Raw genomic sequence first — 24,091 nt, forward strand, 5'->3', positions numbered from 1 at the left:
GTCTGTTTCCAGAGGGGCTTCATATATTCTTCTTCTTTGTGAAATAGCCTCATTTTAAATGCAGAAGCTAATTCAATTAAGTGGTATCATGCTGCTTAAACAAAATCCATTTGCAGATGAGTTTGGCCCATGTGCTTCCAGTTTGCAACCTCTGGTTCAGACTCCTTGTTTTACAGATGAGGAAACTGAGATTGAGAGAAGTTAGGTCTTGGGTCCAAGGTTATAGGGAGCAGGTGAAGGAGTCAGAATTCCTTCCTGGGTCCTCTAATTCTGGTGCTGGCTTGGGAATAGGTATTTTTTTCTGGAGGTGACAGGCCAGAAGAGAGGAGACTTTGGTGGACATAATTGTGTGGTGCACCATGTCATGTTGTTGTTTCTTTGTTTTTGTGAGTGGCAGGGCCTCAGATGCCTTGAGTAAGTAGATGGACAGCTGGGAGCGCTCAGGAGGTTTTGGTAGAGGTAGAGCTGGGGAGCTTCTGAGGACTTAAAGTTCCTATACTTTCACAATTCATTTCTACTCTTTCCTAAGGCATGCACGTATGCCGAGTCACTTCCAAATCCCCTTTCTTCCATCTACTCACATTGCAATCATCCTTGATTGTCTTTACTTTTCCTCTGCAGTTCCTTAATGTTGAGCCTCCTTGTCAGTTTTGCTACCACCCTCACAGTTCAGGAGTTTCAGGGTACATCAGGACAACTGCAGTAAGCTTCATACCTAACCACTCCCAACCATTCTGCCCATCACCGTCTGACTAATTTTCCCAAGCACAAGCTTGAACCTTGGCATGCTCCCACTCAAAGCTGATCTCAATTGGCTAAAGTAACAACTGCTTAAAAAGGCAGCCCAGGCTCCTGAGTACTGTGGCATGGCACTTTGGTCAGCAGGCTAGCCTCAGTGTGGTACCTGGTACCTGGTACCTCAGGTAATTTCCTTGACTTCTCAGCCTGTTTCTTTCTGTATAATTGGGAAGTTTTACAGACAATTGTTTCAAGGAATAAATGAGATCACAAATGTAAGGCACTTAATCTGCCACATACTGATTATTCAATTAAAGATATAATTCAAGGACTTCTGAGCTCTGACCTCCTATTACCTGTCCCGTAGGCTTAGCTTTAGTTACTTGAACTATTTGGTAGTTTCTGCATCATTGCCCTGGGTTTCCATTGTCTAATATCCATCCTTTTTGGAACTTCTACTGTATACTTCACATCAAAAGTATTTGCGTACTTATCTTGATTTCTTGTTCAGCGTATTCTATTTGAGGTCAGGACTTGGGCTTGACTCATCCTGTGCCATACCAGACACAAGAGACACTCCCAAAGTGTGTGTGGAATTGAGGTTAACCTCAGTGAAACAGCTGCCTGGAGGTGGGCTCCAAATTAATGGTTAATTGATAATGTCTACATTTATAATAGTCTCAAGGATATTTACTTGGTCCTACTGTGTTTAGGGTAATTTAGCGGTAAAAGGACCACATACAGTTTGGACCTTCATGAATCATGCATTATAACAGGAAAATGTGTTGGTAAAGAGGCCATTGAAGTTGTACATGGTAAGGATGGTGACAGGGAAGGTGCAAGGCTGTGGTCAGGGAGAGACACAGCTGTGATGGGGAGGTACAGAGTGCTACATTCTGAGGGCTTCTTGAGGAATATTTGCCCTGAGATGGGAAAGATCAGTTCTGTTTTAGGAACATGGTTTATTGTGATGAAACCGCTTTAAATCTCAATTTAAAAGCTTTGGTTTGTTTGCAACAATACAAAACACTTGTTTATTCATTTGAAAGGTCTTACTGAAATATTTCCTGAGTACCAGGCTTTCTGAAGTGATCTATCACAGTTGAATGTTTTAGGGACAAGATTTGTTGATTGTATTCAAATTTGGAGCAGCACCCAAGCCAACAGCTTGGGTGGGAAAAGGCAATTTTTTTCATTCAGAACAGGTGGAAGAGTATTTTACTGGGGAAAAGACAATCATATCCCCTCATGCTGTCAGGGTGGGACCCATTGTTTTTGTTGCTTGCTTGCTCTGTGGCTTCAGCTGTGTGGATATAGGGCAGGAAAGGTGGAAGCAGGAAATGGCTGGAGTCCTCTGAGCCAACTGATGCTGCTTCTCTTTGAGTCAGGAAGAAAGATTGTAGTAGCAGATGTGATCTGCAGCTACAGAGGAAGCAGAGGTGTTTGCATTGAGAGGAGGCTCCCGGATCAAGTACAAGTCAGGAAATGTGACACCAGAGAGGGCCACAGAAGATAAAGGGTCCCTGTAGACATTGTACATAAGGAATGCATGGAGGAAGGCACACAGATTGGGAACTATTGTAATGGCATAATTAGAATAATTGTGAGTTATACCTTCTTGTTCCTTTGAAAGGGGCTACTTTTCTGTCCACTCTTTTCAATACTGGAACACTGATAATTTCTTTTAAGCCACACCTAACATTGAGGACCAGAGTACAAGTCATCTACTGCCACCTGGTGGCAGAGTACACCACCTGTGGGATTTGGAGTTTCGGGGGTACATGTTGAAAATTGATTTTTCAACCAAATTATGGAATCATGGAACATTAGAATTGTTAGAGATCTTAAAGATTTGGTGGTTTTTGTTTTAAATGAAACCCAAAATATTTTTCTATACAATTTCTTATTTGAATACCTCCAACGACAGGGATCTCATGATCTCACCTGACACCCTATTCTGTTGGTATTCATTCTTATTACTTAGACTAGTTCTTTTTATTTATTTTTAATAGAAAAATCATTTGAATTTATTTATCTGAGCATTTACCTTTAGAGAAATCTATACTAATCTTATTGCCATGTCTATATAATAACCCTTCAAATATTTGAAGAAACATGTTTGCCTCCCTGTAATCATCTTGTCTTGAGGTTAAACAGTCAGTTTCTTCAATCATTATTATGTTGTATGTTGTAGAATCTTCGTGGCCATTTATTTCCTCTGCTTGCATTCTGCTTTGTCCCTGCCTAATCGTGCTGCCAGAACTGGATCCAACACAGTGCTCCAGGCGCGATCAGTTTAGTGATCCTTCGTGCTTGTAGACTATCCAGGCAGCAAACTTCTGCTGCACTCTGTGTAGCATGAGTTAGCTTTTTGGAATCTTTCCACAATACTGACTTGTTTTAGCTTTGTGGTAAGAAGAACCCAAAGAATTTGTTCCCTCCTCTGTATTTTTGAACTTTTTTTCCCCAAAAGCTAACAGCAAGACTTTAGTGTAAAAAAAAAAAAGGGCTTATTTATGCAAATTTAACACAAAATAAGTTCTGAATTTCTCCTTTTACTGGTAAAGCCAAAGCCAGTTTGAAGTACATATGAACTTTCTGGAGTTAGATCCTGATGTCAGTTAACTTGAAATCTTTCATATTTCTATGCATTTACATATATCTATATTTATCTGCAGAAATTTATAAATTTGTGTGTGCCTGAAGTTAATATATCATGCTTTACATATGTTTTGCAACCTTTTTCATACAACATATCCTGAAAATCTTCTGCATAGTATCTTTTCAGTGTGAATATACTGTAGTTTTCTTAGCAATTCTTCTAAAACAATATTTTTAAAGAACATTATAGTTAGGTGTGATGGTGCCACCTGTAATCCCAGCACTTAGCAGGCTGAGGAAGGAGTATTGCTGTCAGTTCAAAGCCAGCCTGAGCTACGTAGTGAGTTTAAGGCCAGCCTGAACTACATAGCAAGACCCTGTCTCAGAAAACCAACCAACCAACCAGCCAAACAAAAACAAAAACAAACCAAACAAAAAAACCCATTATAAAAAGTGCTGCAGTTAACATCTGTAAACAAGCATTATCTCCTTGTGTCCTTCCACAAGTGTTTCTTTAGAGTAAAAAGATAGGAATTGCTAGATGAGTCACACACACACACACACACACACACACACACACACACACACATACATTGTTTAAAATGTAGATCTCTGATACAAGATTTGTCCTTGTTAATATTGAACTGCTCAAATCTGCAGAGAGATGATTTCACATCTTTATTTTGGTGATCTGTTACAGTATCAAGCCCACTATATAGTTTTGAATCATTTGTCCATGTTATAAGCATATCTTTGATCTCATCACCTAAGGAAATGAAATTTTTAAAAAGCCAAACACAACAGCAGATGAAGAGCTCTGCAGCCACCATAAGACCTACGTCCTACTTAAAGTTCATTGCATTCTCCTCACAAACACTCTTTAGGCCCTTTGTCCTCTCGTCCCATTCATTTTCCACTATCTTATCTGTAAGTGGAAGACACTTGCTTAGGCTTAGCAGAAAGCCAGACACATGTTCTATGACACTCTCCTGTCCAGTCTAGTGGGCCTGTTATGGAGGGAAATGAGGACAGCATATATTGCCTCAGGGCAAGTATCATTTAAACTAGATCCTAGTAACACTTTAATGAGCAATGTACCTCCACATAAGAGTGTATTCAGTCTCAAATATACCAGGAAAAAATAAGCTGTCTATTCCCAGTTGTCCTTCTTGCCTATATGTTTTTAACCCAGTTGGTCTCCCAGGGAAACTGACTGACAGCAAAAACATGGCTACCTTAGTGACAAGCTCAGGGGTTTTATTTCCAGTGTTACTCAGACTAACTTCTCCCCTTTTTTTTTTTTGTCTTTTTAACAAGGTCTCACCATGCAGTTCAGGCTGTCCTTGAGCTCACTTTGTAGCCCAGGCTGGTCTTGAACTCCCAATGATCATCCTGCCTCAGCCTCCCAAGTGCTGGGATTACAGACGTGTGCCACCACGCCCAGGTACTTTTCCCATTTCTGATACCACATGCAGAGATGTATTCATACAGACACATCCCCAGGCCTGCATGCTTGAGTGTGTGCACCACCGTATGGTCATCCCACAAGTGCTGTCTGTCTAGTTCTCATGGTAAAAGACATTTTCCTAGTCTCAGGCCTTACTGGCATAGTTTGCATTATCTCTAAGAAAAATGGAAATCGTGAACAGTCTCCAACTCACTTTTATCTGGCATAGAATTTATTAGAAGGACTGCCACAGATGACCCTTAAAATGATAGAGATGGTAGAACTTTAGTCATGGGGTGGAAGATGGAGGATGGAGGGAGTATGCATATACACAGCAAGTGCATACTCGTATACTACAGCTGCTTAGGGCCGAATGCTCTGGAGTCTCTTGCCCATTGGCAAGTGTGCTCTGGAATCCTCTGCTCCTTGGTTGGGTCTGAGAACATCATTGCCCTTCTGGAGGAGGCCATGCTTGGACTTCTCATTGAGGAAGGGATTCTGTGTTTCTTACTTTCAGAATGGAAAACAACCTCTATGATATAATCTCCAGAGGAAACATTGTTTTAGTTTTTTCTTACTATGAGCAGTTCCATTTCCTTTGCTTCCTTCAGCAAGTCTGAGATACCAGAGGTTTCAGGTAAAGTTACAGCCAAGTAGAGTTCCAGAATCCCACCAGCAGCTTTATTTGGGGAGTCAAGCGGGCTGGGGGTGGGGGTGCTATTTCTGCTTCAAAAGAGGCAAGTAGATGAAACAACAGATACTCTTGTAACTTCTGTTTCTTTTTTTACACTAGTAAACAAAACAAACCTAAGAAAAATAGTGAGTACTATAAGAAGGTAGAAGTGACACAAAATATGCGAATCGTTCTCCTTTGGGCACTCTCCCGGGTCCCTTACCCTGGGCAAGTCACTGTGTGAGGCACATGGTACAGTGGCAGGCGGGAGTGGACTGGAGCACAAAGATGCGTGAAGAACAAACTACCTGTATACAGAAGAGGCCGCCCTTTGTGGCTGTCTTTCATAGCTGTGAAGCTGCATTTATTCTTCACATGCAGGGATGATAAAAAACAGCATCAAGCCTTCTACTGCTTGGTTCAAGTTAAACAGACTACCCTAAGCAGCCCTGTTTCTTGTTATTGATATTAACAGTATTTCTTCTATTAATACATTAACTCAATTTGATTATTAGAAGGTTGGAAAAGTTGTTGAAATTAAGTTGTATGTGATTGTTGAGTTTGCTTTCTTAATTGGTGGCTGCTTGATACTGAATTGGTACTATCTTCTGAGAGCCCCTCTTCCTTCTTGTATCTGGTGGACTTCCTACCTTAAGCAGGGCTGTCTCATTCCCCTTGTCATTCTGAATTATTCCTAGAATGTGGAAACTCTGTTAGTCATGCTGTAAGCTTGTAGAGAGCACATTCCTGCTTTAAGGCATAGTTCTGGGTGTAATACAGAGTAGCCAACTAGTATATGCTTGCTGAATGAATGAAAGCTGCCTTTTATTTATTTCCCATTTATTCATTCATTCAGCACATATTTATTGACTGATTTCTCTGTGCCAGACACTAGGGTTATGCCACAAACAGGACCTGGTTGGGGAGGCAGACATGGAGAGAACTGGAATGTAATACAATCGTGATGAAGTACAGGGTGTGATGGGTGCCAATGCAGATACCCCCAGCCTAACTGAGTAGACTGGAAAGGGTTTGCTGGAAACCACAAAGTTAGCAAGGATAGTTAGATGAAGGCAGGATGGGAATCAATGTCCCAAAGCCTAAGAGGAACATATGCAGTGGTCCAAAGGGAAGAAACAGCTTCGCCTGAAAAGTGAAGGCTGACTACACATCATCAGAATGATAATCATAATCATAAATTCATATGTAGTATCTACTATGAGACCAGTAATATTCTAAGCCCTTTGTATTTATTAACTTACTTAAATGCTATTATCATCCTCCTCAATTTATGGAAAACAGAGGCACAAAGACATTAAATAATTTGACCAATCTCACTTAACTAATAAGCAGTAGAATTGGCATGCGAGGGCAGTTGGCTGCAGAGTCTTGGTGGTGATCAAGCATTTGAGCATGTGTGTGGGGAGCCCTGATTCCCCCTGGGAGTCCTAGTGTGCTGTTGGGTATCTGGACCCTAATGGTAGTGGTCTTCTTGGAGACTATCTAGTTTGAACTGGCAGAGCTTCTGGGACAGCCTGATCATTAAGTCTGCTTGTGTCAGCAGATGATGACACTTTCACTTGTCTCAGTGGATGTTTTTGTTGTGTTTTGTTTTGTATGAACAGCCTGAGTTAAGAATGGACTTGGGGCAACAAAGACAGTTTATCTGTAGATGACCTAATTGAATCTCCATTGTAGATTCCCACCCTTAAGTGGGGAGGACAAAAGGGGAGATGGTCTAAGGACCACTACCCAGAAACTTCCCAGCCACTTCTAGTACTAAGCTATTCTGTGTGATTGGCTGTGCTGCAGATTGTTAAGAGTGCACAGGGAAGAATAGCTTGGCTGATTTTCAACTTGGTCCCTAGTAAATGGGCCTGGAAAGAGGTTGAAGTACTGTTTCTTTTTCTCTATCCAGTTTAGAAATGGGAATCTAACTCCAAGTCTTCAGGGTTCTTACAGGCCTCAGGCAGCCCTTTCCTGAAGCAGGTCCTGGTGGCTGTGTCTTGGCCTCTGCCTTCCAAGTTCTCTTCCTCTACCCAGGGTGCACTCTGACCACTCCCTCAGGAACCCTGTGGCTGCCATAGGCAAACCCAGCACAGGGGGATATCCTCAGTACCTCCTCACTGCCTGCTGCTGCTTGGGGGAAAAACACATGAGCTGCACATTGGTGTTTGGAAAAATTAATGCTTTCAAGATGAGCTCCACACAGTCTTAGAACGTCTGTGTCTCTTCTCTCACCAAATGAAAGAAAAGAAGCATTCTGAGACAATTATTCCCCAGGGAGCCCGAGAACTGGCTTTGTTTATGAGTGTTTTTAGTTACAACACGTGACATTCTGGTTTTTTCTTTGGCTTTGGATTTTGTTTCTGTTTTTGGTTATAGGCTAAGGAAGATGAGTGACTTTCCAATTAACAGGGCACTTGGAGATTTCAGAATTGTGAAAGGCATGCTCTTACGTGGGTACCATTGTTTAGTCTTTGGGATGAATAACTCAGGAAAGCATGACAGATGGAACCCAGGCTCAGGGCTTATTTCAATTCAGCTTTGCACCCAGATGTTCAGATTCATCCATGTGCAGCTGTTTGGAGCCACATTTCCAACTGTGAGGGGCACATTCTCCTTCCTCAGAGTCTCCACACTGTCACACTGTTTTCTGAAGTGTACCACATAATGACACAGTCATGATCAGCTTTCATTTTCTCTCACCTTGTGCAACTTCCAATCACCAGCATCTCCCTACACCGCAGAGTGTAACTCTTTCAGTAGCAGGATTTCAAAGGGTGAGTGTGTTAGGGCCCATTGCACAAGGGCAGGGATAGAGAGCTCAAAGCTGGCTTGTTATGGCTGTTCCTGCTTTGTCTTTTGCAGTTGTTACTAAGTGGCAGTTCCACTCTTTCCCCATTCGTTCTGTATGTGGCCTCACAGTCTTTAGCACAGATTTATGGGCAGTCACTGCTCCTTGGTTAGAACTGGAATTTGAGATGAAACAATTGACATCACTGACCAAAGTACCCCATGAAGTGTCTAAGTGGCCAACAGATGAATGGTGTGAGAGGAGTTGAGGTTCTTACTGAACACTCGTTAAGTTCACAAAGAGCCCATTTGGACTCTTGTGGCAAGTAAGGGATGTGGAACAAAAGTGAAGGATGAAAAACATTTCCCTGTGCCAGTGATGGGACTTCATCTGCTGGCTACTTGGACAGGCAGGGCAGGGTACCATTGTTACGTGGGTACCATTGAGAGTTGATTATTCCAACCTGTGGGCTGACTAGAGACCATCTCACATTCCAGATCCAAGGGCCAAAGAGGTGGAGAGGAAAGTTCTTCCCTATCCCTGAGGTAGCGGCCCATTTATCAGGAAAGAGTTGAGTTGCTATGTTAGTCAGCCTGAATATTTAAATGCTTTGAAAATTACCAAAGTAATTAATGCTTATGGTAAAAAGAGTAACATGAGCTCTTATAAAACAATTCTTTAACTGCCTTTTCCTAGTACCCAAAGAAGGCTACTCTTAATAGTTTAGTTCCTGACAGAACTCTTAATAGTTCCTGACAGAACTCTTTTTCAATGCACATTGAAAAGTGTGTGTGTGTGTATGTGTGTGTGTATTTCACAAAAATGGGATAATACAAATTATTTTCAATTATTTTGAAAACTGTACTCTCCCACCCAGTAGTAGAGCATGGACATCCTTTCATATCGCTGCAACCAAACTGCTTATTCTTGTTAATGGTTTCCAAGTATAATGCAGACCATTATCATTTATCTTACTAGTCCTTTACTGTTGAACATTTAGCCTGCGCTGCCATTTCTTGGTTTGATTTTGTTTTTGTTTCTGCTACTACAGAATTTACTGCAATGTGTATTTAAGTACAGATATGTCTTAGAATTGCTGGTTTGATGGCTTTGCACTTTGGAAATGTTTATAGGTACTCTCCAGTTGATTTCTAAACATGTTATATCAGTTTACTCTGCCACTAGGCTGCTTTTTTCTTTTTGTTTCTTTGTTGCCTGTTTTTTTGCTTGCTTTGAGAAGGGGTTTCATTACATTACCCAGGTTGACCTTGAACTTCAGGGTTCAACTGATCCTCATGCTTCAGCCTCTCAAGAATACAGTCCTGCTTCACCATGCTCATTTTTTGTTTCTTTTTGACAGTCTGAGAAGTAAAATGTGGCATGCTGTCATTGTTTTAATTTTGAATTCCCTGATAATTAGTAAAGGTTAGCATCCTTTTTACTTTTTTATTAATCATTTATATTTTCTTGTCTGTAAGTTAATTGCCTGTTCATATTTGCTTACTTCTATCTCAAATTGTTAGCTTTTTCTTAGTTTTTAGAAACTCTTTGTAAATTAATGACATTAATCCTTTGCCTTATATATTATTGTAAATATGGCAAGTAGTTGCCATAGATTATCCTAGATTATCCTTAATATTTTTCCTAGATTATTCTTAATATTGTTATGTTTTCTAATTTATTCTTTTTTCCTTCTGATGACTTAAAATACAAGCAAATACAATGCATTTTAAATGTTCACATATCAATACCATATAATGATCTTTACATGATGTTTATGTCTATCTACCAAGCCACTTTTTCCATATGTAACCATTAGTGTTAGTTTCTTGTGAATCCTTTTTGTGTTTCTTTTTGCAAATATAAGCAAATCTGAGTCTATGCTTTTTTTCACCTTTATCAAAAGCAGGCAAATATTAGCAGCAGTTTGAGCATCTTCAGATTACAAACCTGAAATGCAAAGTAATATACTCAAAATTTTGGATTTTGGAACATTTCAGAATTTTGATTTTTGCATTAGGAACTGTCACCTGGTAAAATGTATGCAAACATTTCAAAATTGTAGGGAGTACAACCTATCTACTGTTCTACACTTTGCATTTAAAGCACAAAATAAATAAAAAATAAATAAAATAAATAAATAAATAAGCCCTACCTTTTTATTTTATGGAAAAAGATAAAACAAAAATTCATAACAAAAACAGTAGTTACTACATTACATGTTGTTATCTTTAAAGTAGTTGCCCAGGGTACAGAATATGGGCGTAAATATTTCTCCAATCGATATTAGCATGAACCTTCCTTTTTAATGAACTGAGACACTAATAGTATAATTGACTTGCATTTTTTCCCTTTCTCTACTGTCCATTCCCTTTTCACCCATCCTACTTCCTTTTTCCTTTTGAACAATTTCTTCTCATTTCACAATATCTATTGTACATTTTAGAACTTATTTACTCTTTCAGTTTCTCATACCAGTGAGACAATATGATGTTTACACATATGAGTCAGATTTATTTCACTTATGAGTATGGTCTCAGGTTGCATCCGTTTACCTATGAAAGTCTCAAGTTTATACTTCTTCATGGCTGAATAATACTCCATTGTAGAAAAATATTACATCTTGTTTAATCCATTCCTTGGGTGATGGGCACTTAGGTTGTTTCAAAGATTTAGCTATTACAAATTGTGCTGCTATAGACATGGGTGCACATGTATCATCAAAAAAGTAGGTTGAGAGGTTCCATTTCACCCAGCTGTTCCCCTTCTGGGTATCTTTGAGAAGAATTAAAAACATCATACTACAATACTTCTTGAAATTCATTTCCTGTCCAATCACAGTGAATCTCATCTTTTTAACAAGTGCATAGTATTCCATCACATGGATTTCAGACATTTTATGTCCTAAAATAATATTGAAAACTCTATACCCCTTCATACATTTAGATTAAAATTTACCAGAAGTTTAAATGGTGCAAATAATGTATTTTTTTATCCTGTTGCATATTATAGATAGGTTTTAAATGTATTTTCTTCAAATCTCAGCACTACAGATTTACGTGAATTGTAAAAGGCAAGTCACGTCAAGGCAAGAAGCCAAATCAGACTTATCTAATTCCTGACAAAGAAAGCCTGACTTCTTTTTAAAATTCAAGGGAACATGTTAATTAGACACCCTCTGTGACAATCCTTCAGAACTCTTAATTCCAAGACTGGTAGACAGGTAGATAAATAGACTAGCCCTACCTTTTGTCTGTTTAATGGAAATAAGGCACAGTCTTTTTCAATACTTTATTAGTGATCTCATCTAGCCTATAGCTTTACCTGATTATCATTCTCCAGTCACTCTGCTTCATGCAACTATTGTATTATAATAACTACCCTAAATCTCCATGATTTGGAACAATAGTTTGTCATTTCTCATGATTATGAGGTTTGACCAGGCCTCCTGCTCCACAGTGGCCCTGCTCACATGGTGGCAGTTGGTGCCTGGTGGCAGCTGGGCCTAGCTGGAGATCCCACCAGCATCTTTGGTTCTCCATGTTTCTTAGTCTTCTCACACAGTGACAGCTGGACTCCAAGAATAATTTTATTTATTTTTGACTCAATTATTTAAAAATATCCTTTAAAAGATAGATACTATAGCACAAGAGTGAAAATTCAAAAAGTATAAAAAAATACAATGAAAAGTAGTCCTACTGATGTTTCCCAGCTCCCTATTCTCCTTAGGTAATTTGCATATTCTTCCAAAAGTTTTAAAAAATAATACATATACAAGCTGTGTCTTGCTTGGGAATACCTTCTTACCTCAAGGTATAACATTTTTTCTTACTGTTTTACATGGGTGTCTTTGATTGGGATTTGTTGTGTGTAAATCTCAGGCCAGGACTGATGGACTTTGAGGGACTGCAGGTCACTGTTCACTTTGTAAACACTCCACCAGGAACTTAAGAGTTTCTCATCTCCTCAGTGCTGAGTGTTACCTGCACAGTTCATAAGGATGTAGTCAAAGGTGTCTTCGTTGTTGAGTCTCTCCTAGAATCCTCTAACCTGTGTTATGGCAGAAGGAAGCCAGATGAGTGTTAGTGGGACTTTTTTTTCTTTTATGGAGAAAAGTCACAGTAACTAGAGGAAACATAAGATGTAACGATCAGTCCCCTTTTGGAAAGCTTGGGAGATATGGAATGGTAAACTGCCTCTAACTCAGTGGCACTTGGTGATGAGGGTACTTGGTCATCATCAGTGGCCGTGGTGGATTGACAACTGGTGGTCAACTTATAACACCCAGCTGAACTGAATCAGCATGGTGCTGGGTATGGGAGGCCCACTGGAGGATTGTTGCCAGCAGCATAAGAGGCAGAACTAAAGAAGAAGAAATTATGAGACTGTTGGGAGCTAGTAGAAACTGTTGGGTGCTGTTAGAGGTTGTGGGGAACTGTTGGTTCTCTTGGATGATCTTGTTATGCTGGCTTTCCTGATGAACTGTGCTGTTCTCATTGTCTGAGGAGCTTGGGACCTTGTTGTTGAGAATGGCTTCGGTTCAGTTTGGGGAAGCTCTGGTCCTCACTTTGAGCATCGCTTCCTGGCTCTGGAGGGGAAGATGGTGCACTGCTCAGTCTCCTGGAGAAGCTTGTCACATTGGCTTTCCTGATGGGAACTGAGCTTTCCTCATCATTGGAAGAGCTCAGGACCTCACTGTTGCTGAGGATGGCTGTGGTACTTTTTGGGAGAGCTCTGGTTCTCACTTTGAGTGTCGCTTTCTGGCTCCAGTTCATATCCCTCAACCTACTAGCACAGATCCTTCATTCCACTGGCACAGACTTTCTAGCTTCCACCACTGACTTTCAGGCCTTCCCAGTGCAGATCCATGAAACAGGCTTGTATGAGATGTTGTCATGGGCTCTAGACCTCCAGTTGGATTCGTGGGAGGCATTGTCATGGGCTCTAGGTCTTCAGCTGAATTCATGCAGGACATTACCATGGGATCCAGGCCCTCAGCTGGATTCTTTGATCTTTAGTGTGTGGACAGATTTCCTGAACTCTTTGTATATGATTCTCTGGGTGACTATTATAAAATAATCTTTTAAAATATGTGTCCTGTATTATATTGTTCCCTTTGCAAAACCCCCAAACACAACAGTGGCAAAGTGGATATTGTTTTTTAGCTGCTTTATTTGACCAGGTAAGTTCCATGAATTGGGAATTTCAACCTGACCTGAACTTGTTTTCTATGGTAGGAGAAGGTACTAACCTTTATTAAGTCCCTACTGTGTTTCAGGAAATAGTGTTTTGTATTTTATATATGTTATTTTGTTTTTCCTCATGGAGGTATTCATATTTTGTAAGGTTATCTTCATCTTTATACAAATGATAAAGTAACTCAGATTTAGGGAGTTAAGTGAGTTGCCCTAAATTACTCAGCTAGAAAAAGAGAATCAGTTGGTCTAATTCCCAAAGCCTAGGCCCTTTCCCAATACCTGAAAGGCTCACAAATTAATAGTATAAGCAAGATTATAAACACTTGTGAAATTTCTGGGAATGAATTACTCTCAAGACCGATAAACAGAATTCACTTGCTGAAAAGTGAAGTAATCACTGAAGTGATTCTTCTCTTTTTGAAAATAAGAACCTAGAAACAGATAATTTGAATTGGCTAGTGTGCCGGTAATTTTATTACCTAAGCTGGTATGTGTATATGTGTGGGACATTGGGGTGTTCCTGAATCCAATATTCTGATTTAACAATAGGTTGCCCTATGAAACACACAGATTTTAAATTTTCCACAAAAAGTAAAGAAAAGGGAATGTACAAAAAATACTATTTCTAGTATATGCTAACCAGAATTTAATATTTGATTATACAGTGAGCTCTTTTTGATCCTGTTGAACATTGCATTCATTATTATCAACCTTAGTCCTTAGAGGGTGGTGCCTAATTTTACTGGGTAGAAGTCCTAAGGGGAGCTGTTTGACAGTGTTTTTGGAGGGATTAAAGAAGAGCATTGAATGAAAGGAGAAGGAAGAAATTCTCCATAATAGGGCTGCACTTGGGCTGGGTGACACATAAGGTTCCAGTTGTGATGACTGGCAATTTATAATTTCCTGCTTCGCTGATGATATGCTCCCAGGATGGTATGGTGCACATAACCAAAACCAAATCTCTTGAGTAGTGAACAACCCTTGGCTTGAAGTATCCTTAGGTTGTGGAGTCACCACCTTCGTTGGTGGGTGAAGCCGTATTTTGGGCTGTAAGGGTAGCATAGGAAGCAATAATGAATGCTGGATTACCTAGGCCTCTTGGGTCATGTTTTGAGACTGTCTCTTCAACTGTTGCTTTTATTTTCTTTTCACTTTTCTTTCCAGGAAAAACTACTTTTTACTTTTGATGATTTGGAGAAATCAGCCAAGCAGATGGTCATGTTCTGAGTAGAGAGGTCGCAAGAGTGATCCAGGGAGAGTGGAGGAAGCTCTAGCTCCTGTGAATTGCCATCATCAGGCTGGATTGGCAGGCCCCCAGACCCATGCCCATCCTCATGCCCATGCCCACGAACGTCCTTGTTCCTTGATACCAAGTATTCACCTCTTCACTGCCTCTCTTAAGTCCTAGACTTCTACTTGCTTTGGATTGACTAAGAGTTTATCTCTTGTCAGAATGTATTTCCTGGGATTCTAAATATTAAGCTCTCATCATGAATGCCTTAGGAGGGATGAGGTTATCATAATACTTTTATAGGATTTAGTCAAGAGAAAATGGGGCCTGTGATGGGTAAGCTTCATAAGGCAGGGGTCTGGCTTTTTGGTAGGGTTTGTTGGGGTGCTTCCTGTGGTTGGAGTTTTAGTGCAACATGGTGATTGTAGTAACTGTTGGAGGGAGTAGAAATCCTCAAGGAGGCATAAGGGAGGTACAGTGTTAAGCTTCCCCCATTTGACAGTGTGGTTTAGAGCTCAGAGCAGTGAGAGGTCATGTGAAGTCTTCCCTGGCTAAGGGAGAGTTAAAGATTTCCTCAGAGGTCAGAGGGGAGCAATATGAAAGCTACACAAAAGCCAGAGCAAGGCAGGCTAATTAGCTTCCTCCTTTCCATCCTGCTGCCTGGCCTGATATTTGAGGTGGCATTTAAAGCCATCATACAGGTGTGTGGTGAAACTGTGGTGACGTGGATGATTTCTGGAACTTGTGGGATATCAAAGTTGATCTCTGTCTTCCAGAGGGCAGTGTCTCAAGCCCTCCATATGGGATCCTCTGTTAGGCCTCCCTTTAGCTTCCTCCAGAGCCTCGCCTGATGGGGAATTCACAGTACCCGTCCTAGGTGTGCAGGCAGATGGAGTACATTCTTGAATTAACAAAAACAGCTAAATGAAGTCAATGCTGAGGAAAAGAGAGAACAGCAACAGAAGCAGATAGATCACTGTCTCAGAATCATCTGGGGAGCTTGTTAAAAATGCAGGCCTTTGGGAGTGAGTCCCAGTTATCTTCATGGATAACCAACCCTCTAAGGTGATTCTGCTACCCATTAAACTTTGAGAACCTCTGAGAGAGAATGTGTGAGGTTAGCTGGAAAAGGCCTCTTGGGAGAGGTAGACTTGAATTTCAGTATCTAGGTGATACTTGCTTTAGATACTGTTCTCAGATGTGGACGGAAGGAGCCTGTTCACCTGGGGACACCAGACTCTCATTGGAGAAAGTGACCAGTGTCCATCCCCTCCCCTAGATGGCATCTTTGAGAAGGTGTTGCCACTAGCTTCCTTTTACTACTTGGGCACTAATCACTGAGGGGACAGAAGTGCTGTGGGAGGTGGCTGAGGATGGTGTGTGCTGCAATGTTTGGTTCATGTTGCAATGGAAGTACAGCTTGCAGGGCAAAATGGCAGCTGGCAGAGCCTGCTTCCTGGATGGGGTGGGGTGGGGGAAGAATACCATATCTGTGGACGTTCTTTACTCCCGTTTGTAGATGCTAGCAATTGTGCCACTGCTAGCAATGTGTGGCCTTCACTTGTTAAACAACTACATGTGTCTGAGGAGCTGGCCAATGCTGCTGATGCAACAGGGGTCATTTTTGTCCCAGTAGATGAGTGGGAAAGATTTGGGACGTGATTGGTTCTTTCCTCCTTCAGTGCTGCTTGCCTTCTGCTCTATCCACTTGTGCTGGCTTATCTGATTGGGAACATAGTGTTTTCCTGTTGGGGCGGATAGAGAGAAGGAGAAAGAACAGTGCCAAGAAAAGAAGGAATGTGAAAGAGAAGGGAACACATCCCTGCTATGACACCGAGTAACCACTGCGCATACAGATGGGCACTGACCCTCTGAAGTGCATGTGTGTTGCTGACCTGGAGATACTGCCTGTCCTTGCAGAGAATGCCTCTGCAGCCGGCAGGGTGGGCTGGGAGAACCATGCCAACAGGAATGGCTGTGCTTGCTTTGACCATCACAAAAGAAGGAGCCACCATAGAAGAAGTGTTTGAGACAAAACAGCAACAATGCCACAAAAAGCTACTAATAAGGCTCTTTTCTGCCCAATATCCTGTCCTTTCTAATTGCACTGCAGCTAAGTAGCAATTCTGGCAGTCTCTTGGAACATTTTATTCGACTTCTGGAGGGGCTGCATTTATAAGGCTTTTGAGGCTCTGTGGGAGTTGGAGAAATGAGCACTGGTAGGCTGGGGAACTCCAAGGAGCCAAGCTTGATGAACTGAAGCCAGTCTTGAGTAAAATTCCCTGCTGAATGGGTTCCCTCTGGGCCTGACCCAATGGGTGATGCTTGTGTTCTTGGGTTCAATATGTATGGGGGAAGAGCTCACACAGATGTTCTTTATCAATCTTTATTCCCTTTCCCTGAACATGAGGCTCTATAGAATCTTTTGTTTTTGATAACTGGGGAGGGGCGGACAGAGTCAACTTCTTTCTCCAGACCCAAGAGTAGGACATTGTCCAGAAGTATGAGCACATCTGTGCACCACAGTTTGTATGGTGTCCACATGGGCACTTGGACTATCCACTTCATAGGCAGACCCTCTTGGCCTACACCTTGAGACTTGGTGGGATCCCACCATTTGAGATACCTCTTGAGTTCTTTAGAAGAAGTTACTTTGGAATTGCAATATTTAGAGACACAGTCCCTGGGTAACGATAAGGTAGAGCCAAACAAAAGAGATTAAAGCATTAGCATACCTCACAGATCTCGAGAAAACAGGCCTTAAATTCATCTGCAACCAAAAGAGACCCAGGATAGCAAAACCAATCCTGGGTAACAAGGACAAGTCAGATAGAATCACAATCCCTGACCTGAAATTATGCTACAAAGCTACTGTCATAAAATCAACCTAGTACTGGCTAAAAAAACAGACCTGAGGATCAATGGAACAGGCTGGAAGAAACAGCCACAACCAAAAACACACTCAGCCACCTAATTTTTGATAAAGAGGCCAAACAAATTCACTGGAAGAAGGATAGCCTCTTTAATAAATGGTGCTGGAAAAATGGGCTTGCTACCCTCCAAAGACTGAAAATAGACCCAAGCCTGTCACCATGCACCAAACTCAAGTCAAAATGGATCACAGATCTCAATATTAAAACAGAAACACTAAATCTATTGGAAGAGAAAGTAGGCAAAAACCTTGAAGACATAGGGGTAGGCAGAGAGTTCGTGAACAAAAACCAAATTGCACGTGAAACACTTGAAAGAATCAACAACTGGGATCTCATCCTACTGAAAAGTTTCTGCACATCTAAAGAAATCACAAGCAGAGTAAAAAGAAAACCCACAAACTTGGAAAAAATTTTAGCTGACTGTCCCTCAGACAAAGGGCTTCTATCTAGAACATATAAAGAATTAAAAAGTATCAGCCCCCCCCAAATTCAAAGACCCAATCCAAAAATGGGCAGCTGAGATGAATACACACTTCTCAGATAAGGAAATACAAATGGCAAATAAATACATGAGAAAATGTTCAACATCATTAGCCATTGGAGAAATGCAAATTAAAACAACATTGAGATTCCACCTTACCCCAGTAAGAATGGCTAGCATTAAGAAATCAACCAGTAACAAATGCCAGCAAGGCTGTAGAGAAATAGGAACCCTTCTCCACTGCTGGTGGGAATGCAGACTGGTGAAACCACTGTGGAAATCAGTTTGGAGATTCCTCAGAAAAGTAGGCCTAGAGGTCCCATTCAACCCAGCTATTCCCCTTCTGGGTATTCTCCCAGAAGATATAAAAACATGATGTCAACAGTGATATATGTGCACCTACGTTCATAGCAGCACAATGTGTAATTGCTAAATTGTGGAAGCAACCCAAATGTCCATCCATCGAGGACTGGATAAGAAAATTGTGGTACTTTTATATAATGGAATATTACTCAGCTATAAAGAAAGATAAATTCGAGGCCTTTATAGGTAAATGATCACAACTAGAGACCATACTCATAAGTGAAATAAATCAGACCTGCATGTGCAAGCACCACATTGTTTCACTAGTGTAAAACCTGAAAGAGTTAATTTAAACTAGGAGGTATGATAGACATTGTGAAATGATAGGAAAAGACTCAAGGGTAAAGAGCAACTGGGATGTGGGAAAAGAGAAGGGAAAGAAAGAGAAATTTTGTATGTGTGTATATACAGGATAGTTAACATAGTTGTTCTACTGCCTTCTATTTCTTTGCTGAAAGAAATGGTCAATGAGTCTTTGATTGATCAATATTGCATGTCTCTATCTGTTTTCCTGAGAAACCACTTTGAAGATATCAATATGTAATACAACAAGCATTGTTAATTTCCTACCACTTTGTTTGTAACTCTGTATTGTCTGTACTGTTCTTTTGCTATTTTGTAAAAGGTTGTCTGTCTGTTAATGTTTTCCTCCTTTTATTTTTAAAATTAAAAAAACAAACAAACAAACAAAAAAACAAAAGAGATTAAAGGCTCGTAGTCAGTAAGTGACCATATTCATCCCTCTACTCATACTGTGACTGGCATATCAGCAGTACCCTGGAGGAACTGCCAAGAAACTGCTGATGGCAAACAGCCGTGTCTGTGAGGGCTTCCAACTCACTGTGAAAGATGGAACATTTTGCAGGGAATTGGGCCCCCAAGACTCAACACCTTATTTGACCTTATGTAGGTTGTTCATCTTCTTGGAACATGGGCTTGCTCTTCTATAGACAAGGATAGGTGATTCCCTTTCAGCAGACCTTGCAGGGCTATTAAGAGGCCCAAAGTAGATGATGGATGTAAAGTACTTTGTGAACTGAAAAGTACTGGCCACATGTGTGTGATGGATTCTTTTCATTCACTAAAGGGGAGACTGTGGGTCATATCTCTCTGGAGAAAAGAGTGTTTTGCATTCTTGTGTTAACTACTTGCTGGAGTCTTGTCTATGAAAGGTAATAACAAAATAGTACTAACAGAGCCTCAGAGGTAGCTTCTTCGGTGGTGGTGTCTGTTTTATCCCAAAGTTGCCCTTTAAGAAGGAACCACGAGGCAGTAGTGGTGCTGGGCAGGGACCAGCAAGTACAGATTGGGGCTCTGTCTGTTTTCTCCCTTTCACTCCAAAATCTCAATCCTTGGCCGAGACCTCCCCTGACCCCCCCATCAGTATGAAATCTGCACCCTGTCACATCTTGGAGTTCTTTAGAAATCTGCACCCTGTCACATCTTGGAGTTCCCAGGAAGAGCAGATGCTATGTGAGGCTTGCTCTCTCCAGCTACCTGATAGAGACCAGGAGGCCTGGGTTGCCAATATTTCTGTTAGGATGTGAGGAGAACAGGATATGCTGTATAAAAAGCTGTGACTGCTTGATAGCTTTTAGGCTTGGAGGCTAAGGGGATTCTTGACCTAGAGTCTCTTCAGATTTCATTTCTGTGAGCAGCATTCCCAATCTCTAGGGGCACAACCTTACCATATATGTAGCCAGCTATATGGGGGCTGCTGAGGAGGGCAAAGACAGGGCACTCTGCCATCTTTCTTTAGGCTATGGATGGTGACCAGGGGCTGGGGCCCCACAGTTCACTCTTTTCTAGGCTTCATTCCCTTTTTGTTTATTCATTCAGTTGGCAATCACTGAGTTCCTGCCAAAGTCCAAGGCACACTATATTAGGGACTTTAGGGGTCACAGAGATGATTGAAAACCATATCCTTCTTCAGTGGGGTTTATGTCCAAGTAAGGGAGAAGAGTAATATACAAAGGAGAAAGTGATGTGAAAATGATGAGATATAAAGGAGGAAAGAGCCGAGAAGCCTACTTGGATTTTGTGGCGTTAGAGTTGGGTATTAGAGAAATTAGGATTTGGTCCTAAGTGAGGAAGGAGTGTGGCTGGCAAGAAGTATAGGAGCAGAGATATGGGGAGAAGAACCCTGGGGTGGAAGGGTGGGGACAGAAGATTTGGCAAGAGGGAGAGGGGCAGGAAGGACAAGGAGAATCTTCTGTCTGCCACAATTTTCCAGGGATGTTATATTCCTTTTGCTGTGCTAGGAATGTCATATTCCTCCCTTGAGTCTCCAACACCTGTGTGAGGCAGAACTGTTCTCTCCAGTTCACAGAGGAGGAAGCTCAGGCCAAAGAAACTGAAGTAGCTTGCTCAAGGCCAGACAAGTACCAAATGGCAAGCAGAATTTGAGCTCATGACTGTGGGACATAGGAAGAAAGGGTCTGCAGTTTTTTTCCCGGTCATGTAGGCCTCACAGTCATGGCAGGAGGCAGTCAGGCTTCTGGCCTTTTGGACTGGCACCAGAGTCCAGGATGGCTGAGTGTTTGGCTTTCTGCACTCCTTTCTTACTGGAAGAGCCACTTGCCTATGTGTGGGAGGAAGAGAAAGGCAGGATGGTGGAAGGTACTGAAGTATAATTTAAAACAAGGCCTTTACAGTAGATTTTCATTCCTAAGACCACTGCAAACCTTGCCTCTTTGCCCCCCCGCTCCCCCGCATCTCCAACCTCCCCTTGGGTCCATGCGGCTCGGTGTGCACACGGCGTTGTTCTGCACTTGTTCCTTTGTTGCTGTGAAACAGGCTCCAGGCACAGTCAGCTTCTGTGTGGGAGGATCGGTGGCTGTCTTTGCAGGCAGGCATTTGCTTAGAGCAGGCTGCGTGTGAGCCCAGCTTCCAGCAATTCCGGCCTCCTGAAGTCGGTGGTGGGATGAGGCTCTGCCCAGGGGACTGGCTGTGAAGGATGAGTTCAGGGTGGGATGACGGACCGCTTCTGGGACCAGTGGTATCTCTGGTATCTCCGCCTGCTCCGGCTGCTGGATCGAGGTATTGTGTGTGTGTGTGTGTGTGTGTGTGTGTGTGTGTGTGTGTATGAGAGAGAGAGACAGCAGAGAACGAAAAGAGAGAAAAAGAAACAGCAGTAAGTAGCAAACCTATGGAAAGTAAAGAAAGGCTGTTTTTCTGGGGGCATGTACAAACCTGCTGGGCTTGAGGAGCACAGGGCCATTTGGGGAGCAGCCATGTGATAGGATTATATTTCTTGCTAGGTTTTTCATCAGATTCAGTATTATAGTCAAAGATAAGTGAAGCCTTGATTTGCTGCTCTCTCCATGGAGCGTCAGGGAGATGGTGCGGGAAGAATGGTCACTGTGGTCAAAAGCTGGGGGCAAACCAACACAGACTCAAAAATCAGCTCTGCCACTGAGCTTTGGGACCCTTGGCTGATTTTCGTGGTCTTCCTGAGCTTGTTACTCATCTGTAAAATGGCATGACAGGACCTACCCACTATGGTTGCCATGGAGTTATGTAGTTCATACATGTGAAACATGTACATCATAGCTACTGTGCACAGTTCATAGGTACTAAATGCTAAGTTCGCTCTGTTGCCTCTCAGCATCATGGATCTACAGCACCTGTCCTGAGGGCAGCTCCCTCTGTTGATTATCTATAGGTAGAGCCAGCACACAATTTGAGGTTAGTGAAAAGGAAGAGAGTCAGTTTTATTTCTCAAGTTAATCGGATCTTAGTACATTTCACTGTCAATCACGATCTAAATCTGGTAATATCATACAAATCCAGACATTCTGTTGCAAGGAAAAGGTACTGTGAACTTGGTTTAGTAACTGATTTTTTTTGTGCTGAATGCTAGTTCTGAGAGCTTTGGCTCCCTTAAGAAGTTTTGGTAAGAATGAGATCAAACCCCTGATGGAAAAGATGGTCCTGGAGAAGCCCTACAACAAAGCCCAAGGTGTGTTCCTCTCCATTAGACACAGTCTCCGGTGTGCCAGGAGATCAATACTAACTGGAAGCAGAGAGCAGCTCAGAACAGGAGAACCAGGACCCTAATGAGGGAGAAATCAAAGATGGAGGAAACTGAACCAGTACTACAGAAAGTAGTTTTTCACTAGCACTGAGAAATAGACCCATGGGAGCCTGGACTTGAGACGATGATATTAAGAAAGGAGCAAAACTTCATGGTGGTGAAAATCACAGACAAGGGGAAAGGAAAGAATCCCACCCCTTTATCTGTGTGGTCTCAATCAAATTTCTTGACTTCTCTGTGTCTCCTTTTGTTCACTTGTAAAAAGATGATGGCAGTGGTACCAACTTAGAGGGTTGCTGTAGGGGTTAAGTGAGAAACTCCAAGTGAAATATTTATCCCATTGTCCAGGATGGTTAGTTTTTATTACCAAGACAGTTAACTGTTACTCTCCTTCAAACATCCTGGAAAGGCGTATACAGGTCTCAATAACCAGGAGCTGAGAAAAAGTCCAATTAGAATTGTTGTGGGTTCAGAGATGATTTATATGTATGTGAATTAAAGCAAGATTGAAACTAGAATATCATACTAATTTTTAAAAGAACCTAAATGCTAATGTATACCCTAAAACAATAGTTTATTTTCAATTTTTATAAAATGTTTGAGTCTGTGAGTTGCAAACTTTGCTTCAAGTTCTGACTTTCTTATTTTCTATGTGTCCCTGAATAAACGGTTTAGCCTCAGATCATTAAACTGCAAAATGAGAATATTGATAAGCCTTGGGGGAAGCACATTGTGTTAGTCCATGTAAAAGTGTCCCATAGTACATTTATGGATTGATAGAGTTAACCTGTTCCTCTGGATAGCAAAGGTAGATTACCAGAATTGTGTGTTCTTCCTTGCTTGTTTGGTTGACCACCCATGGCTGTAATCCAAAAGCTCATGGTTTTTCATATAAACAATGTCTGTTGGATTTTCTCTCATTTTAGGCTTTAGGCTAGCAGTTCCTAACTGCAATTCTGACTGCATAGGGCATCTGATTTTTAGACTTCTGGGAGCTGGATGTTGATGATGTTGCCCAGTTCTGGTTAATGGGTATTACAGTACTATTCATGTCCATGTGTGCACACTCACACCCTATTCAAACATACTATTTGGATATGGCAACTTTAATAACTAACACTAGCTAACATTGCATAGAGAGTGGTACACCTTACAGACTGAACTGCCTCTTGAATGTTATTGAGCTAGCTCTATAAATGTTTAACAAATGAATGAATGATGAACTCACTTTTCAGAGAAGTGAAAAAATTTCTCTTAGATCTCTATGGTGATAGAATTTAGCTCCCTTCATCTGCTTTAGAATTTTATGTTATGTTTCCTTCATCATTGTTGTCCTGGTATCATCTGGAAAGTAGCAGACCTCAAGAAAGGAGGAAATGAGATGAGAAGTAGTAGGAAATAATGAATTTAGCTCAATAAGCTGTGGTTTTTCCTGAGTCATATGCTTGGCTATGACTAGAAGATAAATGAATGTGTGATTTGACACACCTAGGAAAAGGGAAGAAACAGAACACATCATGGAACAGAAATAAACTTTACAAAGAAATAACAGTGTACACTTGTTGATTGCAGATCAATATTTTATCTCGCCCT

The 24,091-nt window shown here is 41.4% G+C and overlaps 1 protein-coding gene across 10 annotated transcripts in view; it reads left to right on the plus strand.

Annotated features, from left to right (window-relative positions):
* Positions 1-24,091, plus strand: part of Kalrn (kalirin, RhoGEF kinase) — a 638,378-nt gene that overhangs the window by 43,578 nt on the left and 570,709 nt on the right. For 4 of the 10 annotated variants that reach the window (XM_005386533.2, XM_005386535.2, XM_005386539.2 and 1 more), the window contains exon 1: positions 21,311-21,501. The exons of the other annotated variants lie outside the window; for them this stretch is intronic. In XM_005386533.2, the coding sequence (XP_005386590.1) occupies positions 21,435-21,501 (67 nt within the window). In that variant the 5' untranslated portion in view covers positions 21,311-21,434. Of the gene's footprint in view, positions 1-21,310; positions 21,502-24,091 lie in introns of those variants that run through there. 10 annotated transcript variants of the gene reach the window in all.

This window comes from Chinchilla lanigera, unplaced genomic scaffold (genome assembly GCF_000276665.1).
Source record: "Chinchilla lanigera isolate Chin_1 unplaced genomic scaffold, ChiLan1.0 scaffold00026, whole genome shotgun sequence".
NCBI lineage: Eukaryota > Metazoa > Chordata > Mammalia > Rodentia > Chinchillidae > Chinchilla > Chinchilla lanigera.